General features: G+C 40.2%; 1 protein-coding gene across 1 annotated transcript in view; it reads right to left on the bottom strand.

Moving 5' to 3' along the window:
• STX6 (syntaxin 6) overlaps window positions 1–27,613 on the bottom strand; it is a 47,594-nt gene that overhangs the window by 18,810 nt on the left and 1,171 nt on the right. Inside the window, exons 2-4 of the mRNA XM_065936160.1 lie at window positions 11,743–11,912; window positions 9,828–9,922; window positions 274–336 (exon numbers count right to left, since the gene is read on the bottom strand). Of these exons, the coding sequence (XP_065792232.1) occupies window positions 274–336; window positions 9,828–9,922; window positions 11,743–11,912 (328 nt within the window). The remainder of the gene's footprint in view (window positions 1–273; window positions 337–9,827; window positions 9,923–11,742; window positions 11,913–27,613) is intronic.

The following is a 27,613-nucleotide window of genomic DNA, read 5'->3' on the forward strand; positions in this document are numbered from 1 at the left end:
CTTAACAGAACGCCTGGCACACAGAATGTGCTCAACAGGTGCAGAATAAATGGCTTGTGGCAAGGGCTATGAGGTACACAGAGGGTGCAGTGGGAGCCCAGAGGAGAGGACTAGAGAGTGTGCCAGGGGACGGGGGAAGGCTGCTGTCAACATCACTGCGGGCTCAGCACACAAGGTCTTCTGCTTGCATACATGATACACAGATGTCAGAAGTTTTCAAGTCCAAGTATCTGTGTATTTTCTGTGATACTGTATATTCCAACGTTTACTCACCTGTCTATTTTTCCTTTCAGCTAATGCCTGCACTGATGAAGTTGACATCTGATCCTTCATGTCCTAATGAGATAAGTAGACGACCAGAAAACAAATGAACATCCTTAAACAAAATTGTGGTTAGTATTCTGCACACTAGCAAAATATACATAATTCATTATTAACTTTTCAAACAAAAAGGCAGTAATTTTTGCCTTCTATTTTCAGTCTCAAGAATAAAGGAAATAAAGAGAAGGATATCCCCTTAAAAAGAGGAAACCAGGATACTAAATTTAAATATGAGGAAAGAGAAAGTATACCCTGAGTACCTACCATAAGCCAAAACACTGTTAAACATGTACACATATGATCACTATGTAATCTGTCCACAATGACCCTATGAAGCTGGTATTACCTTCGTTTTACAGTTGACAAAACTAAGATCGAAAAAGATTACGGTACTTCCTCAAGGTCACACAGTCAGTAAGTGGCAATCCTAGGCATACAGACAAAAGCTTGTGCTCAACGCCTGTATCTTCAAGTATGTGTGTGCTGTGCTTAGCTGCTCAGTCCTGTTAGGCTCTTTGCGACCCCATGCACTGTAGCCCACCAGGCTCCTCTGTCCACGGGTTGCCATGCCCTCCACGAGGGGATCTTCCCAACCCAGGGATCGAACCCAGGTTTCCTGCACTGCAGGCGGAATCTTTACCATCTGAGCCACCAGGGAAGCCCAAGAATACTGGAGTGGATAGCCTAGCCCCTCGCCAGAGGAACTTCCCAACCCAGGAATTGAACTGGGGTCTCCTGCACAGCAGGCGGATTCTTTACTAGCTGAGCTACACGGGAAGCCCATCTTCAAGTATATTACATGTAAAAAAAAAAAAAAATACATACTTTATACTTACCATTAAACACCAGAGAACACTTTCAAATAGTGATGAACAGGTCACTTTATTTCTGAGTTGGATTCATGGGACATATAGACTATTTCTAACACCAGTATTTTCCAGAATGGTATCAAAAAAATTTTGTATGGAAGGAAAAAGGAATGTACCCATTACTTAATCTAATGCAAAACACTTTATTAAATATGAGCCATTAGCTGCATATTTAAGTACAACCCGATATACCTTAAAATGATTTCAGCTAAGTACGTGATTACTATAAGTTTTCTTTAAAAAAAAAAAAAAAAGGATGCCAAAATATTCTTTTCTGTTGGCTCATAAGCTACTTTAGAGGTGCAAATGTTGACGTATTAGGCTTTTACAGACTTCTTGCAGGATGCGTGATAAGGGAATGGTAGATGAGGGTGCCACAGCTTTCCTAATTTCTACTATGGGAAGTCTGAATGATAACCACCTCACTGAAACCTTCAGTCTGCCTGGTCCCTCCCTCAGCAGATACTGACTGATGTGTGCCCACACACAGCAGTGATGATATGGACAGGGCCCCTGCCTGACAGAGCTCACATCACAGTGGACAAGAAGAAGCAAACAGCAATCACACACACACTTCAACAAGGTGACGACCATTCTGGGAAGGACGGGAGTCAATGGGGCTGAAATCCAGTGGGTTAGAGCCACTCTGGAAAGACAGGGATGATACCTGATAGAGACCTGAGGGCCTAGAACGAGACCACCACGGAACAAGTCCAAGGTCAGAGAATTCCAGGCAAAGGAAACAGCAAGCTCAAAAGCCTGCAGGCAAAAAGGCTCAATGGTTTAGCTTTTGAGAAGGAAGACCCGTTGCTGAAGGAGCCACTGCGTGCTGGGAGTTGGAGGGAGGTTGTAAGACAACCCTGACCAAAACAGGCAAGGGCCATCAAGCTGCTTAGAATTTATACAGAGGCAGTGACTGGCACACTAGCCCTGTAAAGAAGTACATATTAAATATTCAGCCTTTGTCATGTTTTGCTTTTTTTTAAACCACCCTCTAAAAAAAAAAAAAAAGTTAAACCATTCTTAGATCTCATGGGCCACAGAGTGCAGGCCCCTGTTCTAAGGCAACGGGAAGCCTTAAAGGATTTTGAGAAAGGCTGTGGAGTATTCTGGGTCATGTTTTAAAAGATCACTCTGGTTATTCAGTGGGAAAAATGTTGGTAATTAAGCAGAGCAGAAGTAAAGAGTTCATCTTGTTCTCACACATTAAAGTGCTGTCCAGGATGGGAAAGAAGTGCCCTTACGGTGGAAGCCTCAACAAGAGGGCATGGGAACTCTTGGATGTGATACTGGGCAAGTAGGTAGGGCATCTGAGGGTGCTCCACCTGGAGTCCAGTTAACCCATAAATTCTAGGATTCTTTACCTAGTTCATCTGTTCACAAACCTCAAAAGAAAAAAAAAAGAATGCCACCCATAGAAACTGAGAAAAATTTACTTAGTAAAAAAAGTATTCTCCATAAAGATCCAGATACTGGTATACTTAAAACAAGGGAAACAGGGAGATAAGCCATATTTTTTGAATATTTGAGATCTACCTGAGTCAGTCATCTGAGGTATTGTTAAAAATGCAGGTCCCTGGCTCCCACTCAGACCGACTTACTAAATGAGACTTTAAGGAACAATTTAGCAAGTCTCCCAGATGAGAAGCTGTTTGACAAACTCTGATCCACACAAATTCTAGAAGCCTTCAAAGGAGACTGCTATGCTATTACCTCCTGGACTGCAGGATTCCTTTTCTAATTATCAATTAAGAGTTTAAGATGACTGATTTTCGATCAAACAGTATGAATAGTATAATAATCTAACTTATTTAGTATATGTCAATAGTGACACAAAGCAAATATCTGAATTGTTCACTGGCTGGGATGATATATGCTTTTGAAAAATGCATTTACGGGGACCTCCATGGTGGTCCAGTGGTTAAGAATCCATCCTGCAATGCTGGGGATGTGGGTTCAATCTCTGGACCGGGAACTGGGATCCCATAAACCCTGGAGCTACTGAGCCTGCACAGTGCAACTAGTGTCCATGTGCCCCAACGAAAGATCCTGCATGATAAAACTCAAACCCAGCACAATATATAAATAAAAATAATTTTAAAAAACACATTCAATATACTTTATAATAACCTTTTAAAAACACTGAGCACTGTGTGTGTGTTAGTCACTCAGTCATGTCCGACTCTTTGTGACCCGATGGACTGTAACCTGCCAGGCTCCTCTGTCTAGGTAAGGATACTGTGGGTTGCCATGCCCTCCTCCAGGGGATGCACTGCAGGCAGATTCTTCCCCATCTGAGCCACCAGGGAAGCCCCCTATTGAATACTGCTGCTGCTGCTAAGTCGCTTCAGTCGTGTCCAACTCTGCTCGGCCCCATGGACGGCAGCCCACCAGGCTCCCCCGTCCCTGGGATTCTCCAGGCAAGAACACTGGAGTGGGTTGCCATTTCCTTCTCCAATGCATGAAAGTGAAAGTGAAGTCGCTCAGTCAAGTCCAACTCTTTAAGACCCCATGGACTGTAGCCCACCAGGCTACTCCGTCCATGGGAGTTTCCAGGCAAAAGTACTGCAGTGGGTTGCCATTTCCTTCTCCACTTATTGAATACTATTTGCATAATAAAAATAGCAGCACACCTGTATGGGAAAAGTGACTTTGAAGTTCTAGTTGAACTCTGAACATTATCTGTAGAATGTATTTTTGCTGTTAGAAGGTAAGACAATGAGGGGGGAGCAATGACTGTAAAGGTACATAAGAGGGTTTCTGGGGGTTGCTGGGAATGTTCTGGAATGCTTCCAGGTGTTGCTTCCATGGTGGTGATCAGTTTATAAATTCTTCAAGCTGTATACTTGGGGTGTATATGCTTTTCTATACAGGTGTATATGCTTTTCTATACTGTTATATAATTTAATAAAAATGTTAAAAACAACAACAACAAAAAAAACTGCTGCTCCTGAACAATGGCTGGAAGGTAAACCAACCCTCTGAAAATATATTTGGCATTTTGTATTAACAGTTTTGATATTTGTAACAAATATCCACTGTCTTGACATAATAATTCTAATAGGATTTACTTAAAGGAAATAATATAAAATATCTACCAAAACAGATATACAAAGATGTATACTGCAGTTTTATTTATAATATGAAAGAATAAATAAGCACCATATCCAAGCAAGAGAACAGTAACTGATAGTAAATCCATACAGTGTAATATCTTGTATCAGATATTACACTTAGGAAGAGAGTTCAGTGAACAATTCACAGAAAAATACAAATGATCAAAGATGAAAAGATGCACTAATGCATTCGTAAGCAAAGAAGTACAAGCTAAGAAATATTTTTCCTGGTTAGAGTGGGGAAGATGAAAAAGATGAACACAGCCTAGAGTTGTCTAAGGTATTATGAAATACAGAATATGCACTCTGCTACTAAGAAATATCACTGATAAGGTCTTGATACTTTGAAAATATTTATCTGTGTTTAAAATGGGCATTTTCATTGAACTTTTTAGTACTTAAATATCCAGGATATGCTCACAAAGATAGTTCCTGAAGTGTGGTTTGTAATTGCCAAAAATTAACCACATAAATACGTACCAACAGGGTCAATGATCAAACAAATCATAATAGAAGCAGGTTAGAGAAGAGAGCACAGGCTCTCATGTCAAAGACCTGGGTTCAAGCTTAGTTATAATTTTTAAAAATTATACAAGGTTCAATTTTTCCAAGTGTTTATTTCTTCTATATAAGATAGTATTTTATAGGGTCATTGTGGGGGATTAATAAAGAACGCAACTATGACAAAGAATACTCTAAATCTACTCTGTCCAATAGCGGTCAGCCAATTACGGTTATGTACTGAGCACGTCAAATGGAGTTAGTGTAATGGAGGAATTAAACTTTTTGACTTTGCTTAATTTTAATTAATTTAGATTTAAATTTAGTTACTGGAAAACTTTCACATATGTCTGGAAAATCTGGGTATTTTCCAGTAAATCAACCTTTTCAACTGTAAGTTTTATAAACTCTAAATACAGATGAAGTATCTCCAATGAAAAGTTCATTTCTGAATTGAGATATGCTTAAATATAAAATATATGCCAAATTTGTAAGTTTTAGAAAAAATTTTTAAGAACTTTATAGAAATCTCAATTATTTTTATATTGATTACATGTTTAAGTAACAGTCTTCTGGGTATACTAAGTTAAATAAAATACATTGTTTGTTGCTGTTCATTCGATAAGTTGTGTCTGATTCTTCGAGATCCCATGGACTGCAGCACACCAAGCTTCCCTGTCCTTCACTATCTCCTCGAGTTGCTCAAGCTTATGTCCACTGACCTGGTGATGCTATCCAACCATCTCATCCTCTGTTGCCCCCTTCTCCTTACCTGTTTCTATTTTTTAAATATGACTACTAGAAAATTAAAGATAGCTTGTACTTTAGTATTTCTATCAGACAGCATGTATTGATATAAAACTATGTCCACAATGTTTTTTCATATAAAAAATTACAGACTAATATGTCATTTCTTTTAAAAATATATTTCAATTTCATTTTATAGAAATGGCTAGAAAAAATATATAAAACTGACTATTTTTATAGAGTGGAATTATAGAATGGAGGCACATGTTCACCTTTCTTATTCACCAAAATTATTTGCATTTTTTAAAAAGTACAGATTTTTAATTTTAAAACTTAAAAACACTTATGATTACATAATAGTATAAATTCACAACTATGTACAAATAAAGTTCTGTTTTTGTGTTGTATTTTGAGTTTAGGTTTCTTTTTCTATTTTTTGTTTTTGCAAAATTTTTCTAATTCTCTTTAAAAGCATATGTGTGTGTGTGCTCAGTCGCTTCAGCTGGGTCTGACTCTTGGCGATCCCATGGACTGTAGTCCGCATGCTCCTCTGTCCTTGGGGATTCTCCAGGCAGGAATACTGGAGTGGGTTGCCATGCCCTCCTCCAGGGGAATCTTCCCAATTCACGGATCAAACCCATGTCTCCTGCATTAGCAGCCAGGTTCTTTACCACTAGCAAACCTGGGAAGCCCTTAAAATGGGCATGCATTACTTTAATGAAATACACATTTAAAAGTTTCCATTTTTAAGTTTTCCGTTTAATAAAATATGTGTGTATGTGTGGGTGTATGTTAGCTCCAATAGTCAGTGACCTCAATAGCTGTGTGGTACACATCCTGTGTGTGACATGTCAGAAGGCAAAGAGCTGTGGCTTTCAGTTTCAGGATGGTCCTTTCTTTATGCAAGGTAAAAACTGCCAGATACCAGGCCACAGATCACCTTCTTATTAGGATTTGGGATTTTAAGTTACATCACTGAACAGTTTTGAGTATTTTGTAATACCTGTCATGGCAAAAACATAATTAAAACTCATCTTCTTTCTAATATAAGAAGTTTAGAATAAGAAGTCAAGAAGCAATTAGTACTGATAAAATGTGGGTCACTTGTCAAAAAAACAACAAATAAATGAAACAACTTCCTGTTTATGCTGTTTCCATTTTGCGTCATCTTCCAAGCTGAGTGAATAACACACTGTAAATCCCAGCGCTTCCCGCTCAGAGGACTCACATCCCAGCGTCATTTGTAGGGACACAGTATGCCTCACCCTTTTTGATTAACCAAAGCCATTTCTATCATGACTTACAACTGACTATAAACAATTCTTAGATTTGAAGAGATTGGATTTTTGGGAGAGGGTGCTATAGTTTTGATTGCCTTTGAAAGTTCAAAAAGTTGCAGACTGTTAGTGAGGATCGTTTACTTGTTAAAGAAAACTGAGATCTAGAGAGGTTAAATGACTTGCCATGCTGAAAATTTACTGAGGTCTCAGGGGAGCCTAGAACTCACGTCTTCTCACTTCTTACTCACTATTTTGCCACTGACTGCAAAAACCTTTCACTATTAAATTAACCCAAGATCACTTCTGCAATAGAGCTCCATAACACAAATATATCACATGTGAAATCTCTGATTATAGGCAACTCCACAAATGTAAAAATGATTACCTCAAAAATACCAAGGCTATATACACAAAAACATGAATGAATGCTTTCTTTGGGCTTCCCTGGTGGCTCAGAGGGTAAAGAGTCTGCCTGCAATGTGGGAGACCCGGGTTTGATCCCTGGGTCGGGAAGATCCCTTAGAGAAGGAAATGGCAACCCACTCCAGTATTCTCGCCTGGAGAATCCCCATGGACAGAGGAGCATGAGGAGCAACAGTCCATAGGGTCGCAAAGAGTTGGACACGACTGAGCGAATTCACTTCACTTTGCTTTCTAAGTGAAAGCTGCTAAGACTTAATAAAAACTGCACAAACTAAAAAGACACTTGGAAAAACATACAGAAGACTCTTTAAATAAAAAAGACTTATTAAAAAGCAAAAATAGTGGACATTAATTGAGAAGAAACCCAGAGAAAGGTTTAGTTCTTCAGACAGAACAGCTACAAAAAATGTGTAGCATATCACTGCCTGCCTGAAGGAGAAAGCACAGGTTGGCACAAATGCATCAAAATGCAGTCCTTTAAGCAACTGAATGGAATCTAACTGATAACGGTAACAAAGGAGCTCCATAAGCTGTGCTGTACCAAGTCCTAATCTGAGTCTGGTCTTGTGCTTCATTTTCCCAAAATGCTAAGTCTCTGAACCCATGCTATCAGTGTCCTTGAAGTGGAACTCAGAAAGCTCTGGAAACAAATATTGTCTAGTTGAATGTAGTAATACTGAATCAACACAATGCTTTAAAAAAAAAGTCAAGTTAGTGTCAATTACCACTTCCTTTTCTTCCACAAAACCTCAACTAGAATTTATTAAAATCAGAGAAGCAAAAGATCAGTTAGGTATTATTAACCCACAACTGGCAAATAGTAACAGCTTCCAACTTAGAAGAAGGATCAAAAACTCTAAAACATTCAGTTGGATCACACCGTTGAGTCTAGTTTAGCTCTCAACTCTAAAAGGATTCTGCAACATTGTGAAGTATAGATGATTTAGAATACTTATTTCAAAGAACATACTTTAAAAAGCTTTTCAAATACTAGAAAATGAACTTTGGATTACACTTTCAATTATACCAACTCACTTAACTTTTACTGTATTGACCTCTGAATTTCAATGTGCAGAATTTATAAGTACTACCGTGCAGAAAGAATAAATATAATGATTAAAGTCAAGAATATATGCATCACTGCAAGGCATCATTTAAATATCAACATCTACAGAGGTCATCTTCAGAAAAACCTATCACAAAAAATTTAAAAAGCACACACTATATTTATAAAGTAAGTAACTGGGAAATTGTTTACCTTAACAAAAATATACCACCTAACAACAGGGCTTCCTTATCAGAATATCCTCTGAACTGGCTAGAGACTAGGAATGTCTAAACCAAGCTCAGTCGCTCAGAAGTATCTCTGCCACCCCACAAGGACTGTAGCCCCCAGGTTGCTCTGTCCATGGGATTTTCTAGGCAAGAATACCTGAGTGGGTTGCCATTTCCTCCTCCAGAGGCTCTTCCCACCCAGGGATCAAACCCACATTTCCTGAGTCTCCTGCATTGGTAGGCAGTCTTTATAACTGAGCTACCAGGGAAACCAATAGATGGGGCTCCTAGATCTAAAAAGGTTACTGTTTCATTAAAACATGGGTTTATTTCTAAACAATTTTTAGGTAGATGGATACAGAAAGGCAACTAATGAGTAAAGCAAGGAATAAGAATCTTTTAAAGCTCAGTGATAACCTACCATTTGAAATAATTTCAAAAGGAAATCACATGACACGGAGTCTTTGGCAAACACATAGCAAGGTTCCTGCCTAAGATGACTCTTAAAAAGCCATATGTTAGCACTGGTATGATCCCAAGTCTTTTTATTCAAGGAAGCTGCTTTCTAGTACATATGTTAAAGACAGCTGGTTCTCTTACATCTAGTTATGCTAATCAACTGGCTTAGCCATATAGTTTCAAAATACAAAGATATCTTAATGATATTTCACTTACATGCTACTTTCTCTCAGGTCTTTTTAACAATAGGTCAATATCTAAATAATCTGAGACTAAAGATTTTTTCCCTTGGATTGATTTCTTATAGGCTGATGATTGCTTGCTTGCTCTGGATAACTCCCGAAAGGCTGTCAAGCAGTTGTATATGGAAATGTCAGTAACTGGGTTGCAAGAGTTCCAGAAGCAATTCAGATGGTAGAAGAGGCCGCCATCCAAACCCAGTAAGAGCACTCGTCACAATGCAAAGTGATTATCAATCAATCAGGAAACCAAATGGTTTCTACCATAGCAGTTATTCTTTTTGTCTAGGAACACAGTATACTAAGAAATAAAGAGGGAAAAAAGACAACTGGTCTGGAGGAGTGAGATGGATGCATAAGGACACAATAACCTTCCCAAAGCCAGCAGTCTCCTCGCTCATTTTTGCTCTGAGAAATAAGCCTGATGATATTAACAACAGATTTCTTTTCCATCAGAGAAATTATATGTGGAAACTGTCATTTAACTCATTTAAAAAGGAGTTTCAGAGTTGACCTAGTAGTTTACAATAAGGGAAAGAGTTTGAAGCAGTCTGGCTTTTTCTTGCACAAGTAACATAATAAGATTTCATTCCTTACCCTGACAACCTGCCGAGTACTTGTGATGAAGGCTTTTCTTATACTCAATTCGGTTGCATCGAGGTTGAATTTCCTAGGATTTGCTTCAACTATGCGTGGGTCAAAAGGTCAAGGTAAAGCAATTTCATCAGCAAAAACCTACCCAACATCAGTGCTAAACCACAGATCTCTCACAGGCAAGCAATAAAATCTGGCCCAATTTCTCAACACACAGTCAACTTACACAGATCATCCTCAAACTTTCTCTGCCCATAGCTATACGAGGGTCCTTGTGACCCAAGGCAGAAGTGACCTGCCTGGGTTCACTACAAACCCATGGGTGTCCAGCCACAGCTAAGCTAGGCTCTTCCACATGCCTGCCATTGTTTTGACTCCAGATCATCTTTCCTAGGACAGCATTTGCAAGCCGTTTTCATTTGCCATTCCCAATCATCTCGCTTCTGTCAAGATGCTAACTCTGCTTCTTAATCTAGAAATCGAGGCTTCTTCTGAGAGGCTTCCCTGCTCTTCTCACCCCGACCTTGGGTCACTCCATGACTCTCTGTACTCATCTCTTATTGTCTGCAAGGATGCACTTGTGATATTATTTGACTAATGTCTGTTCTCCCTCCTCCAAGCCCCCTTCTACCCCCACCATAAGTCCTACAAGGGTTGGTACACTTTTGCTTATCAATCCAATCTCAGTTAACTAGCAAGATGTCCAGCACATAGCACACTCAATGACTATTTGCTGAATGACGAATATCTATTAAAACTTTTGTTCTCTTTATCTCACAATTTCTCTATCTCCCCCAATCTTTTTCTCTTCCCTCCTATCTCAAGGTAGGACATATCTCCCTGTAAGGGTGCTTTTGCTCCCACTCCCTCACATATTTCTCTTCCACTAGTTTTAGAGGACACATTTGTCTTTAAATAATTTAAAAGGCATCCTAGGGTCATTTTGATGAAAAGAAATTATCCACTCCACACATCAACTCTATATGAACCTGTGTGCTGACTACAGACTGGTTCTAACAAAATCTGGTTTCCTTTATGTGTCATTACACTCAAAAAACAAAACAGGCCTCAGAACATGCAAATGGCATATCTTCAATCTAAAGTTCTGATTTAATATTTCCAGTTGAAAAAATGGCCATGTAATCCAACATTTACAGTTCCCTGGTTCACCCATCATATCAGTGAACTTACTTAACATCAATAGCATGACTTGGCATAATAGATCTGCTTTAGTAAGTGCAGTTTCATGGGACAAGATGCCTCTGTAATGCTCACTGGCAATGAACGGGAAAGAGTCCGGGGAAGGATTTTCTTTTGACCTCTAATTACCAATGTACGATACTGATCTGTATACACCTCCTCAAAATAATGACAGCTAATACTCACAGAAGCTCTCTATGGGGACTTCATGCAAGTCCAGTGGTTAGGACTTTGAATTTCCAATGCAGGCATTCAGGGGGCACAGTCTGATCCCTAGTTGGGGAACTAAGATCCCACAGGCTGCATGACTCAACAACAACAAAAAAGTTCACTGTGTCAGGCACCATCCTAAACTCTTTATCTGATAAGCCTTCAACAATCATATGAGCTAGGTACAACTAGTACCTAACGTCCTACTGAGAAGCAAAGCGTAACTGGCAGAGGCAGCACTTGAACACCCGGTCTGACCACAGGGCCCAAGCTCAAAGCCGCTGCACTGTGCGGCCGCTATGCTGTGGGCGCTTCCTGCACTGAAGCAGTATTGGTCACTCTGCCTTAGTCTCCTGGGCAACGACTGCAAGTGTGCAAGGTACAAATAAGAGGAGCATCAATCGATGATAAAAGGAAGTATCTCATCTATGTATTCGAGACATCTGAATGAAAACCTGTCCATTTGTCTGTTTGCCTCACATGGTATAGATGCCTCAGAAAAGGATATTGATGGTTTCGTCGAGGTCCTCTAGGTCCCACTCTATGCTCCGGAGGTTGTTCCTCAGCTCGTTGGTGGTCCAGTCGATTTCTTCCCTCGTGGCTGTGGATGGGTCCTGGAGGAGCTCCGTCCATCTCTGAAACAATCCCTGTGCAGTGTTGACTGCTTTCTGAACCTCTCTGTAACCAGGTGAAGGGAAAGGACAGAAATGAGACAACACTTACTATGAACAAGTTAATACAAGACTTATGTTAACCATTACAATCAGGCCCCACCCTCAGCAATGAACCACCATTCCTCAAAGTGTTTCTAAGTTGTTACAGAAGGCTCTTCATGGACAAATATCAAAATTCAAAATTTTAAAATAATAGTCTGAGTATGCTCTCAGCTGATTTCAAAATAAAATAGCCACCACCTAAGCACCTATAATATCAAGTTTGTTCGTAAAGTGAAAGTGTTAGCTGCTCAGTCATTTCATTCTTTGCAACCCCAGGCTGCTCTGTCGGTGGGATTTTCCAGGCAAAAATACTGGAGCAGGTTGCCATTTCTTTCTCCAGGGGATCTTCCCAACTCAGGGATCGAACCCACATCGCCTGTGTCTCCTGTGTTGGCAGGTGGATTCCTTACCGTCTGAGCCACCAGGGTGTTCGTTAAATTTTGTAAAGGACAAAATTTAATTTTTCTAACAGACCATACTTAAAAGTAGTCTAGGAAGCTATAATGCAAATTAACTAAAGGACCATTAACATTCATACATGCTGCTAGTTGGTGCAAAGTAATTTGCATTCAGATGAAGATTCTAAAACAACTTTCTTTTCCTTGGGAAGACTGCTGTGAAAGAGGGGTAAAAAAGGGTAGATAGAAGAGTTACTGTTACACAGCTTGTCTTTTAGGAGGTAAGTATTTTAACCTGAGACATTTTAAAATTCAAAATCTCATTAGAAGATTCCCCAACAGTATTAGCTTTAAATATCTCTATTGTACTTTCTACTCTGCACAGAAGATTAGTGTGCTTCAAGTTCAGGGGGTGAGACTAGGCTATTAAGTAGTGTGGTCTGTTTTCTTTTAGACTATAGATACAGCCACAAGGTCTTAAAAACCTTTCTCCCCACCATTGGGCCAATATCTACCATTAAATGTTATACTCTAACACTACCATGTATAAAAGCCAAAAAAGAGTCGTTTTATAATCATGGTCTCTTGTGTACAAACATTATAACCTTCATGCTCCTAAACTAAGATATCTGTTATGATCCTTCCATGATTTCTTAACCAACTCTTCTGGGTGCTCAATCAGTGCGCTTGTTGCCTATGGCTTTAACACAGGGAACTACGCGCATCCTATACCCTCTGACATTTCAAGTGTCAGAGGAGACAGCACTAACAAAATGAAAAAAGTACCTTATAATATCTTGGACTGTGAATACTGATGAGAGCGAAAGAACTGAATGTTAAATACAGAATATAGACACTGGAGCCGGCTGAATAAATCACTGAGCTATGTGGCCAACAATGAATCTACCGAGAACACTCTACGATGTTCACACCCAGCTCGTGGGTTAACCAAGTCCCCTCATTGTTCCTCCCTCTCACATCAGCCCTATGCTTTCAGTACTAAAGAGAAACTCTATCTGAGACAAAAAGAGGAAGAAGTAAGTAACCGAGATGCAAATCTACTATTTTTACACTTTATTGAGGTTTCTGGCTGATTTGGTAAAGAAAAGGGCATACATTTCCCATAATATGAAGTACTTGATGAAGGGAAGTTTGTGTTGAATTGTGTTGAATATCTTCTCTGATGATAGAAGGCAGAGTCAAAAAGTTATCGAAGATGATACATCTCATTCTAAAGGACATAAAATTTACCAGTTCTGTAAAGGAAACCTGAATTCTGAATTGCTTTTTGAAAACCAGAAGTCTCAGGCTGGAACATACCACATTCTCCACCACCAACAGACAACTAGGATGCTGGAATTAAACTCTTAAGCAGTGATCTGTAAACTTTTTCAGTCTCAGGGCTCTTTTGCACTTTTCAAAATTACTGAAGACCCCAAAGAACTTATTTTGATGAGAGCTCTTTATCTGTTGCCACTTACCGTATTAGAAATTCAAACAGATATTTTAAAATAGCTACCACTTAATAAAACATTACAATGAAATTACTGTATGTTAACGGTTTCCAAAAAATTTCTAAAACAAAAATATTTAGTGAGAAGACTGGCACTGATTCACATTTTTGCAAATCTCTTTAATATCTGGTTTAACAGTAGGACAGGTATATTCTTACAACTGCTTTTACACTGACTGTTTACATACGTTTTGGCTGAAGCATATGACAGAAATCCAGGCTCATACAGATATATAGTTGGAAAATGGAGGAGTACTTTAACAGTCTTTTCAGATAATTGTGAATATTCTTTCTTGACACTCTAAGAAAACTCAACAAGTGGCAGTTTCTTAAAGCTTAGCGGCAGTATGGAAGCTGAAACTGCACCAAAGACCTTGTGAACCCTCATACATTACAACTCACTGCTCCATTTTCTACAGTGACTGAATCTTTTACCCATCACGTACTGGTCATTTACAAAGTATTATTTTACCGAGCATCAGAGATCGTCCAAATGCTGACTCATTTCATTACACAACATCCAAAATCATACAGTAATATCACCACCAATCCCACCAGAAAAACTTAACTACTTGGAATCTGTAACATGATACAAGTTGAATCAAGCTTCCCAAAATTCTTTCTTAAAAAAGGCTCCAATTTCATCATCTGTAAAAGTATTGTCAGTTGTTCTCCAGGAAGTAACAGGTTCACCTCATTCATTTTTGAGAACATCTCAAGGTTTTTAATGGATAATTTTGATGCAAGTCTCAATAACCAGTCTGCAAGTCATTATTTGAAGAAAAAAATGAGATTCTGTGGAGGAAAAAGCGAGCTATTTCAGCTTGCAACTGCATCACAGAAGTGCCTTCCCTGGAGTCAGTCATCTTATAACACAGCAAAAGTGCCTCATGCACTCTCTCATGTTGTCACAAAGAATATTAAAATGTGTACTGAGATGGGAGAAAACAACTGTGAGTTACACTTCTGATTAAATAACTTGTATCCACAATATACATATATATATATATATTACACTCTCAAAACTGAAACCCAATTAAAAAAATGGGCACAATGAAGACCCAGCGCATTCCAAAATAAACAAATAAATCTTTAAATAAGAAAACTGAGCTGATTTCTTAAAAAAAAAAACGGGGGAGGGCAAAAGATCTGCAGAGTCACTTCACTAGAGATAACATACAAGTGACAAGTAAGTACCTGAAATGATGCCCAATACCATTAGTCACTAGAAAAATGCAAAGTAAATCCATAATGAGATACCACTACAAACTTGGAATGGCCTCACACACCACCCAATGCCAAGTGTTGACCAGGTAGTGGAGTAACTAGAATGCTCAAGGATTGCTGGTGGGAACACAAAATTGTACAACCATTTGGAAAACAGTGTAGTTGTTTCTTAAAATTAAACATACAAAACATGCATTTACCATATGACCCAACAACGCCACTTCAAGATGACACAAAAATACACACACACTCACACAACAACCTGCAAATTCTTACAGTGGTTTTGGTCATAATAGCCAAAAACTGAAAACAAGCCAAATGTCTTTCAACCAAGGAATGGACAACTCTGGTACACCTTCACAATGGAATACTACTCAGCAATAAAAAGGAACAAACCATGCCTACGTGCAACAATAAGAACAAATCCCAAACGTACTATGCAAAGTCTAAGAAGTTAGATGGTCACACAATATATGATTCCATTTCTGTAACATTATGGAGGAGGCAGAACTATAGGGAGAGAAAACAGATCAGTAGTTGCCAGGTGCTGGACATGGGGGGAGAGGGACAGAGAGAAACTTCTAGGGCTGATGGATCTGTCCTGCAAGTTACTTGTGGAGGTGGTGGTTACTGACTACATGCACTTGTCAAACTTCACAGAAGTACACACTAAAAAGGGTCAGTTTTATTGTTGGCAAATTACAACCTTTAAAAAGTGAGGAAAAGTTGGGACTTCCTAGGCGGTCCAGTGGTTAGGACTCTGCACTTCCATCAGGGGCCCAGGTTTGATTCCTGCCTAGGGAACTAAGATCCCACAGGGTGCACAGTACAGCCAAAAAAAAAAGAGAGAGAGACTATGCTTTTTTTAAAAAAAGGAAAAGTGTTAATGGAAATCAATATAAGATAAAATTATTATTTCTTTTACTGTTTCACGAAGAACAATCTGAAGGGAATGTGATTCTCTTTTTTATTTTTCACCATGAGGGAGGAACAGTTTTGGTGCCACTGCCTTGATTTAGGCAAAGGCACCAGCAGTTTTACCTGCCACCGCTTTTGCACCGTCAGTTTAAATGTAACATGATGAAAAAAAGTAAGTAACATCTGAGTAGCATCATGAAAAGCATTTGAAGCTGAGGGGCTCTTGTATGAAGGGATCTTGAAGTGGCCCCCACACTGGGATCCAAGGGCCGTACTTTCATCACCACAACCTTAAAGACGCTGACAACTCAGACTTGAGGGGAAGGAGGAGCAGGTGGGTGGATTCAATTCTAGCAACACAGAGTGAAATCAAAGTGTCCTAAAGCATGCAAGAACTTGAGTATGTCCTAAAAAAGAAATGAAAGAAATGGCAGGAATTAGAAAAATGCTACAAAGCGATCCCAGGATAACATTCAAAACCCCACAGGCCCGGCCAGTGACCTCGCTCATATAACTCTCAATCTCTTACTTTTAAAAGAGGCTTCATTTTTAGTTTTCAAGTAGTAGCACAGACATAAGAAAGTCAAAGTAGTCTTATTTTACTTTTCTAAGATGTGTTTTAAGGGATCACAAAAGTGGGAACGGTCAGCAGTGGTTCTGATCTGAAAAGCCAGAGAACCTGTAGTATGTCAAGGAATCCTATCTTAATAGCATCTCACAGGGGCCCTCAAAGTTTATAACACCTCCCAATTTTTCTTCTTTTAACATCATTTCAGCTTAGTATTAGCCTGAAAAAGAAAGTGAATGGAGAGAAAATGTGTGTCATAGACAAAACTTGTTTTTAAGCCAAATATTAATGGTACCCAGAATATCCAAAAAAACTTGGGATTTCAACAGTTTCAAGACACATGCAAAAAGTACAAGATGCTAACTAGTGACACAACCCACTCAACTCAGAACTATTTGTAAATACCTGGGACTAAATATTTAGAATCACCTGTCATTCCAAGTAAACTGATGAACAGGACACAGGAGTATATAACCAGGCCAGCTGTTTGGTATTTGGGAGGATTTCAACAGAGAAGAGCTGGTGGAGCTTTCTTCACCTACTTTTTCAGGAAAGGTACAGGGGTTGTTTCTACATGAAATGGTGTGCATTCCCACACGTGTATGTGCACCATCCTCTGCTTGTGGTGAGCGCCCACCACACACTGAGCCCTGTGGGCATGCTGCCCCCCCGTGAGGAGCTCTGCAACTGCCGACTCCTTAGTCAACGGTGACCCACTTTCATCTGAGGTCTCTGGAAAGGTCAGAATCACAAGATATTGCCTCTTTTTCCTATAAAGTCTGCTTTAGCTATTTTCAGGTTTTTCTTCCAAGTGCATAATGGGAATGATTAAAGTTTGATGCTCAGAACTTTCTATGAGGGGTCATGTATACCTTGAGTTTCTGGAGTTCTTCGGCTTAGCTTCTTGGTACAGAGGCTTCCCTGGAGGCTCAGACGGTAAAGCATCTGCCCACAATGCAGGAGACCCGGGTTCGATCCGTGGGTCAGGAAGATCCCTTGGAAAAGGCAATGGCAACCCACTCCAGTATTCTTGCTTGGAAAATCCCATGGACGGTGGAGTCTGGTAAGCTACAGTCTATGGGGCTGCACACGACTGAGCGACTTCACTCACTTCACTTCACCTTAGCAATCTTCTTGGTAAGTAGTAATCTGCTCACGGACAGCTTTGGGTATCATGTCTGACACCATTTCAACAAAAGTCTTGCTAATCGCTTCCCTAGGCATTACAGGTTTAGCTCCTGACCGGGAGAAATCTTTCAGTCCCTTGAAGGAGAAAGATGGTTAACTCCCACAGCGGTCAAGCAGATGTTACTCCCACATCTGCTGCAGATGCTTCAAAGTCAGTCTCATCTCACACATTTCATGGATGACAAGAGTCACAGTGTGGAAATACCAGGGAAGAGGCTTTTCCCCTTGCTGTCTACCAAACGGCCCATCAAAATGATGAGCCCCGTCATATCCTCATGGATAACAACTTCTATGACCACAAGAATGAAGGCTCTTCACTGAGAGTCATACCAGGGCCCATGGGACCACCTGTAACACAAAGCTTCTTTCCAGTAAGCAAACGTCAAAAACGAAAACACAGCCCACATCTTTGAAGAATGTATCTTTCAAGTAAAAATAAAGTAATCCAAGCTTTCAAAACTGGATTCTTCCATTCCTTAAAAAGAGTTGACATTGACAGGACTAAACCAACCCAGTTTTTCTGTGGGTTTTTTTTTTTCTCTTTTTGGCCACACCATGAGACATGTGATATCTTAGCTCCCTGACCAGGGATTGAACCCTTGTTCCCTGTATTGGAAGTGAGCAGTCTTAACCACTGGACCACCAGGGAAGTCCCCCTGTTTGTTTGAAGCTAACCCAGCACTAACCCCTAGTCACTGCTGGTTATGCGCCTACCATACATCATTCCGCCAAAGAATTGATGCTTTTAAATTATGGTGTTGGAGGAAACTCTTTGAGTCCCTTGGACTGCAAGGAGATCAAACCAGTCAATCCTAAAAGAAAACCAATCCTGAATATTCATTGGAAGGACTGATGATGAAGCTGAAGCTCCAATACTTTGGCCACTTCCTGCAAAAAACTGATTCATTAGAAAAGACCCTGATGCTGGAAAAGATTGAAGGCAGGAGAAGGGGATGACAGAGGATGAGATGGTTGGATGGCATCACTGACCCAATGGACATGAGTTTGAGCAAGCTCCAGGAGATGGTGAAAGGCAGAGAAGCCTGGTGTGCTGCAATCCACGGGGTCACAAAGAGTCAGACATAACTGAATGACTGAATGACGATACAACATCCCAGTCTGTTCCACCATGAAGAAAAGTTCACCATCCCAGCCAACCCTTTGTTTGGGTTTCAGGCAATACATCCAGATAACCATAAAATCATTTCTTAGCTGGATCTCACCAAATCTGTTGGTAAGATGGGAGGAAGAAGTGTTTCAGCCATTAGGGAGCTTCAGTTTCCCTGAACCTGTCATTCAGTTGGGCCAACAAATGGCACGATAATCAGAGGTGCAGCCTCCACCAGCCTTTTGATTTCTCCTTTCTTCTCTGACCATGCTGATAGGCTCTGAATTGGCATCTGTTCCAGTCACTCTGGTTGTATAACAATGACCCCCAAAATCAGTGGCATCAAACGAACATTTCTTATGTGCATGGACTCTGTGGGTCAGGAATTCGGGCTGAACACAGAAGGGGTGGCTTGCCCTGTTCCACACTGTCTGGAGCCTCAGCTGAAAGACCCCCTGGGCGGGGGGCCGCGAGAGGAGGCGCTCCTCAGTAGCATCTCTGTGCCTGCGCAGTCTCTCCACATGAGTGCTCGAGCAGAGGGGCTGCAGAAGAGCTGGACTTGTGTCCCAAGTCACAAAGATGTGACGGGAAGCGGAACTGGGTGTCTTTTGTGACTTAATCCTCAGGAGTCAAGCAGTGTCATTTCTGCCTCATTCTGTCAGTCAAGGCAGTTACAAAGGTCTGCCTGGGTTCAAAGAAAAGGAACGAGGATCCCAGCTTGATAGAAGAAAACCAGCTTCACAATTTAAGAAAAGCAAATGGAACAGGAGAGATATTGGGCGGCCACCTTTGGAAAAACACCATAGGCTGCAACACCTATGTCTGGAGCAGCACCCATCCTGTATGTCATCCTGTATGTATGAAACAGGGGTCCCTGTTTCACCAACGCACCGAGAGGCTAGTGAAGGTAGATGGTTTCCACTCTACTGAAGAAACCTGGAAAACCTCTGATGTGCAAGCCTCTGCAACCCTATCGTTCTCCTACCCTGTACCCCAACGGCCTGTCCCACCACCAGCCCCTCAGGCTAGGTTAGGAGGAGCTCTTTTTACTGCCTGACTTACACATTCAAACCATTTCTAAGGGGAAACACACACACTTGACCTTACTGCCATTTCCAACTTCACTGTGATAATATCTTTTGCAATAATTCTCCTAGAGGCGGAAAAAAAAAGCCTTTAGTTACCTACAGTTCTCGACAACTTTGACCTCAGCCTGCTGCTGCTTCCACAATTCCCCTGGGATAGGACTACTGCCACCAATGACACCGCAGGTCCAAGTCACGGGTGACCTGAACCCGTCCCCATTTTCAGTGTACTGAAACCTTTCTATCTTCTTGAAACTCTCACTTCCTTGTTTTTGTGATACTGTGCTATTTTAGCTTCTACTAATTTTCTCCTTCCTCCTCTTCCACCTGGTCCCAGTATTTCTCAGCACTACTTTTACAGCCTCTAGGTACTCATCAACACTAGTAGGTTCACACGATTCCTTGAAGTTGATGACTCCCCAACTGCAGTCCCAACCCTAACCAGCCACCCAGGACTAATTCCTATATTTTAGCTGTCTCCTGGATCATTCTGTTTGCCTAAAACCAAACTAATCATATTCTCCCTACAAAAAAGCGAGTATTCAAACAACAAAATAAAACAGAAAAAACAAAACAAAACAAAACAAAAAAAAAACCCTGCTTCCTTCTCTAACTTCCTCATTCTCGTTATTAGTGACACTATTTTCCAAGATTTGAAACTTGTCTAGACAAGCATCATCTTTGACTCTTCCTCTTACTTCTCACCTTGCACAACCTCTACTTAAGCTGTGTCACTGGATTTTAGATCTAGAAGGAACTTTCACAATAACCAGTCTGCATTTATTAAACAGATAAGAGCACAGGGGCTCAGACTTCTTGGTTTCTGGCCTCAAGTTCTTCTGACCCAGAGCACAAGGTACCTTCTAGTAACAAGAATTTTCAACCCCATCTTTGCAAAGCCTCCTGACAAATCTATTTTCTTAGTGAATCAGAATACCTGGGTTTGAGCCCTCAGAAGTTGTTTGACCACAGGCAAGTGGCATGGTAACAACTGTTAAAACTGCCTCCTCATTAAGAATTTACAAAAGCAAACAGATTAAATTTAAACTCCTCAACTGGGTATTCCATGCCGCCTCCTCCCCACAAAGGGGCCAACTTTCATTTCCAACCTGATTTCTCACTGAAACAAAATCTGTTTCAGTTGGCAGCTCTTCTTCTCATCCTCCCTTTCCTCATTTCTGGCTCTGGACTTTCGCTCACCGCTTCCCCGTCTGGAAGAGTCCTTACACCTCTACAAATGAAAAGCAGACACTTCCTTCCTCCATGGCTCAGTTTAAGGCCCTACTTGCTTCACGAAAGTGTCTCTGACCAACATTCCCCGGGGAGTCTTTTCAGTCTCCACAGTATCTCAGCCCTATTTCAAAATCTTACATGCAATCCGTATCGTCTACCACCTAAATTGTTTCACACAGCTGCATGGTGTTTTCCAAACCAGATTATAATTCAGGAGCCAAATAGAGTATTAGGAATTCAACAAATGTATAACAAATGTCTGTAAAGTGATTTTTACAATGAAACATCTGATTGGGGAGTTGCCTAGGACTCCACACACTCACTGCCAAGGGTGTGGGTTCCAGCCCTGGTTGGGGAACTAAAATCCCACAAACTATCCAGCAAGTCAAAAATTTAAAAAAAAGAAGAAACATCTCAAACATCTGATGGATTTTCAAAAAGTAGAAAATGAGGCTTGACTTTTATTCAATTTTACTGGATAACAGTACTCTGTAAATAAGGATAACTTTTCTCAACATTGTGAATAAAGTGCACAATGCTTGCCTTCAAGGAGCTCATAAAAGGTTCTACACAGAGACAAGAGATAATCAGAGAATAATACAATGTAACACATATTGTTTTGCTCATCTGCTTACTTAAACACCATTATTTCAACAAGATCCACAGCCAAGAACATGGAAATAAAACTATCCTTCTTTAGGCACACAAAGCCTCCAAACCAGCAAAATATTAAAGGAACACAATATTTATGCCTTTTTCCTATAGGAGAGGCTCACTTGGTACAAAATATTCTCATAGTCCACCACTCAATTTCTTAATGGCTTATTTTGATTAGAAGCTGCAAACAAAAGAGGGGTAAAAACTCAGATCCCAAAACTCAAAATGGGATCATTCATTCAACAAACACTTTGTAAGACCTTACTGAATACAATGATGAAAAAAACAGGATTCAAACATGGTATGTTTCAACTAGCAAATTAGTCAAGGTTTCTTCAAATGAGAGTCTCAGTACTGGCAAGGGATCAAGGAAAATGGGTCCATCAAACTTTGGGTGGTGGAGTGGGGAGTTGAGTGGAGAGGAGTGTATTCTGGAAGGCAATTTGGTAACATGTATCAGAGGCCTTGAAAATGTGCTTGCCCACTGAATTAGCAATTCTGCTAGAGGAATAAAGGCTGTGGAAATAATCAGGAACAGCAATGAAGACCTGTGACAAGCAGGGCTTATCATTACAATAATTGTAATAAAGAGAAATTTAGAAACATCATAAATGTCATCCCAAGTGATAAATTATATTACACTTATACGACAAAATACAAAGGCAGTCATTAAAAAGCCTCCCCACCAAAGGCATGTTAAGGATATAAAGATATACAGATGAAAAGATTCTAAGACAGTATGATCCCAATTTCTTCATGATTAATAATAACAACAATACCAATTTATATAAATCCTGGCCTTTCCAATTATAAGCTTATGAACTTGGAAGTTTTTTTTAACTAATTTTGTTCATTTGTAAAATGATAGTAATAATAGTACTAGTACCAAGTTCATAAGGATTAAAAAGACAACCCCTGTCAGCTTCTCAGCACAGTGACTGATATATGATAAGAGACCAAAACCTGATGGGTAGTATTACATAAAACTATTAATAGAAACAGATAAAAAAGACACCGAAATTTTAACTATTTCTGGATGATGGCATTTCAATTAATTAAAAAAAAAATTTATATATGTGACTGCACTGGGTCTTAGTTGTGGCACTCGGGCTCTTTAGTTCCAGCTTTCAAACTCTTGCAGCATGTGGGATCTAGTTCCCTGACCAGGGATTGAACCTGGGCCCCCTGCATTGGGAGCTTCGGAGTCTTAGACACTGGACCACCAGGGGAGTCCCTTCAATAAATGTTTAATCCTTTTAAAAATACTTTTATTTCCTAAGTTTTCTAAAATGAGCATATATTACTTTAAATGTTACTCCAAAATAAAAACAAAACAAAAAATCAGTAAGACATGGTCCTTCCTCTTAGAAAGGGCAAACTGTTTGGAAGGAGACACATAAACAGACATTTAAAAGAAAATGTTTACTGAGCACTTGATGGATGCCCCAAACTGTGCCAAGACAACATACATGCCTTAACTCATTTAATCCTCATAACCAATAAAGCAGGCATTGTTAAGCCAATTTTGTACCTAAAGAAACAAGTTCAGAAAGGATACTTAACATGCCAAAAGTTACATCAAATAATGGATAGAGGTGAGATTCCAACTTTAGATCAGTCTGATTTACAAAGTTCAGTTCCTTCATGAAATCTCAGTGCCTCTGGAAGTCACATAAAAAGAAAAATAACACCCAGAGCACGCATTTCCTTTCCCTTTGCACCTAGCTGTGTCTTTCTTACAGAATCTACCATCACCTGATACGCCGTATATGTGTTCACTTGTTTACCACCTGTCCCTGGAATATAAGCTTCATAAGGACAGGAATGTCATTTGTTCACTGCTGGACCTTCCGCCCCTGGCAAGCGAACAGAGAACAGACACTCGGTGTGTTTTAGAATGAAGGATTCTGGATAGAGCTGTGAGCTGATCGAGTCTCCAAAGTCACATCTGGCAGCAGTGCAAATGAAGCTTGCTGAAGAAGCCACTTAAGAGTCCAGGTGGGAGAGGACAAGGACATGAATGAGGATGGAGGAACCAAAACCAGAGAGGAAGGGAATTCCAGAGATACCCGGGGGATGCACTAATAGGACCTGGTGACCAAGTGGACATAGACTGATGCAGAGTGTGGAGTCAGGAGTGAATAGGGCTAAGAGGAGGAAGACATTTTTAGGTAGGGGGAAAGAAATGAAAAAGAATTGGGGGTAAGATACCCATCCCACAGCATGGGGGATGTCAAACAATTAGTAAAATACACAGGAGAACTCTTGGGAGAGAGTTGGGTCAGAGTGACTAGGGTGCGGGATGTACGCAGAACCACCTGATGCAATGGGAATAATCAAGCTCACTCAGTGAGAACACACATGAAGAGGGTCAACCAGTCAAACTACAAGTGAAGGGCTGGTCTGAGTTTATTCACTAGGGCTAAGAGTTCCGGGAGCAAAAACACCACTGTCAATGTATGGGCCAGGTAGAGCTACACCTGCCCAAAGAGCCCAGCTGCCCAACTGTGGTGGTTTTCTCCCATGTTCTGGTGTTCCGCTCTGAACAAGACATCGACAGTATCAAAATCTCACAAAGTGAACCTCAAACACTCAGACACCAATCACTGAATATTTAAAACAGCTTTCTAACTGATCTCCTTTTTAATCTTTCTTCACACTGATGCACCCAACACTACTGCCAAATCAATACTCTCAGAACCTTAATTTCATGTCATTTCCCTGCTTTTCACACTGTTTATGGGGTTCTCAAGGCAAGAATACTGAGGTGGTTTGCCACTCCCTTCTCCAGTGGACCATATTTTGTCAGAACTCGCCACCATGACCCGCCTGTCTTGGGTAGCCCTACATACATGGCTCATAGTTTCACAAAAGCTTAGTGCCAAAGAACTGATGCTTTTGAACTGTGGTGTTGGAGAAGACTCTTGAGAGTCCCTTGGACAGCAAGATCAAATCAGTCCATCCTAAAGGATATCAGTCCTAAATATTCATTGGAAGGACTGAAGCTGAGACTCCAGTACTTTGGCCACCTCATACGAAGAGTTGACTCATTGGAAAAGACCCTGATGCTGGGAAAGACTGAAGGCAGGAGAAGGGGACGACAGAGGATAAGAAGGTTGGATGGCATTACCGACTTGATGGACATGAGTTTGAGCAAGCTCCGGGATGGACAGGGATGTCTGGCGTGCTGCAGTCCATGGGGTCTCAAAGGGTCAGACACAAATGAGTGACTGAACTGAACTCCCTGCTTTGAAAACTTCCAATGGCCTCAAGATGAGCTCTTCTTGATTTTATTCTACCTGTTCTGTCAAGTGTTAGCAGTATGAAGAGAGCAGTATCAGTTAACAGCTGAATGTTGAATCCTGGGTCTACCACCTATGAGCTTTGTGACCCTGGGGAAGTAACTCAACCCGTCTGTGGTAGCTTAGTTTCTCATCTGTTAAATGGGGCTAATACCCACACCACAGAACTCTTCTTACAAAGTGGTAATTCTTATAAAGTGCTTACTGAGCTTGCAACACCTGGCATAGGTGTTGCATCCTTTAAATGTCAGCTATTAATATTATTACTTCTCCAAATAAACTTCCTACTCCACCTGGGACGTCCTCCTTGATTTCTAAACACATCATGCCCATCTGAGGGCCTCTGCTGGTAGCGTTCTCATCCACAAACCACCATTCCTTACCACCACAATCACAACCACCAAAGAGAACTTATTCAACACTCATGTTATATATTCAAGGTGGCAGGATGGAAATACAGGAAAAACAAACAGTTCCAACCGTCAGAGCTCACAGTAATAATGATAGAGAGCCAGAGGAAGAGGTGCGATAATGTGTTACAGGTGTCAAGGAAGCACTTTCTGGAGGCAGTGGAAGTGCTGACTCTGAATCCTGAAGGCTGAGTGCGTGCTTCCGGTAGAATGGATGCATATGGGGTCAGAGCACCCAGTCCCACAGTCAGTCACTGTACTGAGTCTGGAGATCCTGGAGCTCTCGGCAGGTACAGTGAGCAAAGAGTAGAGGAAGGCTGCATCACAAGGCCAGGAAGTCTTGAGACTTTCCTCCAGGCAACAAGCAACCACTAAATGATGTTAAGTAGGGAACTCCTGCTTGGGTTCTAGAAGAGCTACACCTGTCCTGCCCAACATGGACGCCACATGTGACTGCCAAACTATGCTAGTGTGATCGTGGGACTAAGTTTTACATTTTAATTAATTTAAATTTAAAAACTGATACTCAATTCACTTACCAAAAATTTTAAAAATATACTTGGAACAATTTGGGTATGTGAATCTACTTTTTCAACTGTAAGTTTAATGAATTCTAAAAACAGATCAAGTGTCTCTGATGAAAATTCGGCATCCAAATTGAGATGTGCTTAAGTGTAAAACGCACACCAGATTGGAAGACAGTACAAAAAGCGTGAGAGTCTTCGTTAATAATCTTTATAATTATCACATGTTGAAATATTTTGACTATACCAGGTTATCGATGACATTAAAATTAACTTTACATGTTTTTCACTTTCACTGTGTCTACTAGGAAATGTAAAATGGCATGTGTGGCTCATACTGCATTCTGGAGAACACTCATCCAACAAAACCAAGGCAGACGCAAGAGGAAAGAGACTGGAGGCAGGAAGACCAATTAGAGTCTTCTTGATGAGTCCAGAAAAGACACACAGGACTGAATCATCTAAGTGATAACCATCTTCAAAACCCAATTCAAGACGTGCTACTACGTCCAAAGCTTTTCCAATCGTAACCTTTCCTAATGGGCTGCCTTTCTCCGAACTAGTAGGGGACTTAATCATCTGTAGGATTCACTTCAGCACTTAATCATTTTTACCCGTCATTTATACTTAATTATTGGGTGACTTGTTTCTCAGATAAGACTATCAGCTCCTACGCTAAGGGTTACAATTTAGGCTTCTTTCATTTTTCCACATCATGTAGTGAATATATTTTCAAAACTTTTAATAAACAGAGGTACATGGCTCCCCATATATTTCACCACATTATCTGGAGACACTCATGTAGCTAATTTTACTTTTCCATAGCAAAAGGTTTTGATAGCTTAAGGACATGAGCTAAAACAATGTAAAAGTCAAACAAGACTCCTGGCCAATGTTCCAATAAAGCAGTGATATCTAATCAGTGAGCAAGCCCTGGCAAAGTACTATCAGGAAAAAAAGTCAAGATGGCAGAGCAATTTAGCATTTTCACAAATTCCATTTCAAAATGAAACAAAAAATTCTGACTATCTACAGCCTCCACTGCCAGACATGACCTTTGAAACCTAAGAATTAAGAACGTTTAAAGGAAAAACACACAGCTTTCACATTTAAAAATTAACCCCTAAAAAAAATCTTTTAATAACATTTTCCAGGTAGAGATCCATGTATTATTAATCATCTAAACTCAGATTTTCACATCTAAAGTCAGGTGAAGGCAAAACTTTTTAGGGAAATGTTAAAATATATATAAATGTATCTTACTGTATCATGGATTAATAAAGTATTTCACCTAGAGTATCACTTAAATTTTCTTAGAAGAATCTTAAAAAAAAAATAATCACATACACCCTCAAGCAGCTGGTCAGCTTTTACACCTACAGAAACAGAAATAGGGAGCTAGGAACTAGTTGAAAGCAAAGTGGTACTTCAGGGTGATTAGCACTGACCTCTCAGGAACTTCGCAGTTCTCAGATTTTTAACGTTTGTTTGACATTTAAAACAAAAGCTGACAAGCTGTAACAACAGCAGGA

Source organism: Muntiacus reevesi, chromosome 5 (genome assembly GCF_963930625.1).
Source record: "Muntiacus reevesi chromosome 5, mMunRee1.1, whole genome shotgun sequence".
NCBI classification, from domain to species: Eukaryota; Metazoa; Chordata; class Mammalia; order Artiodactyla; family Cervidae; genus Muntiacus; species Muntiacus reevesi.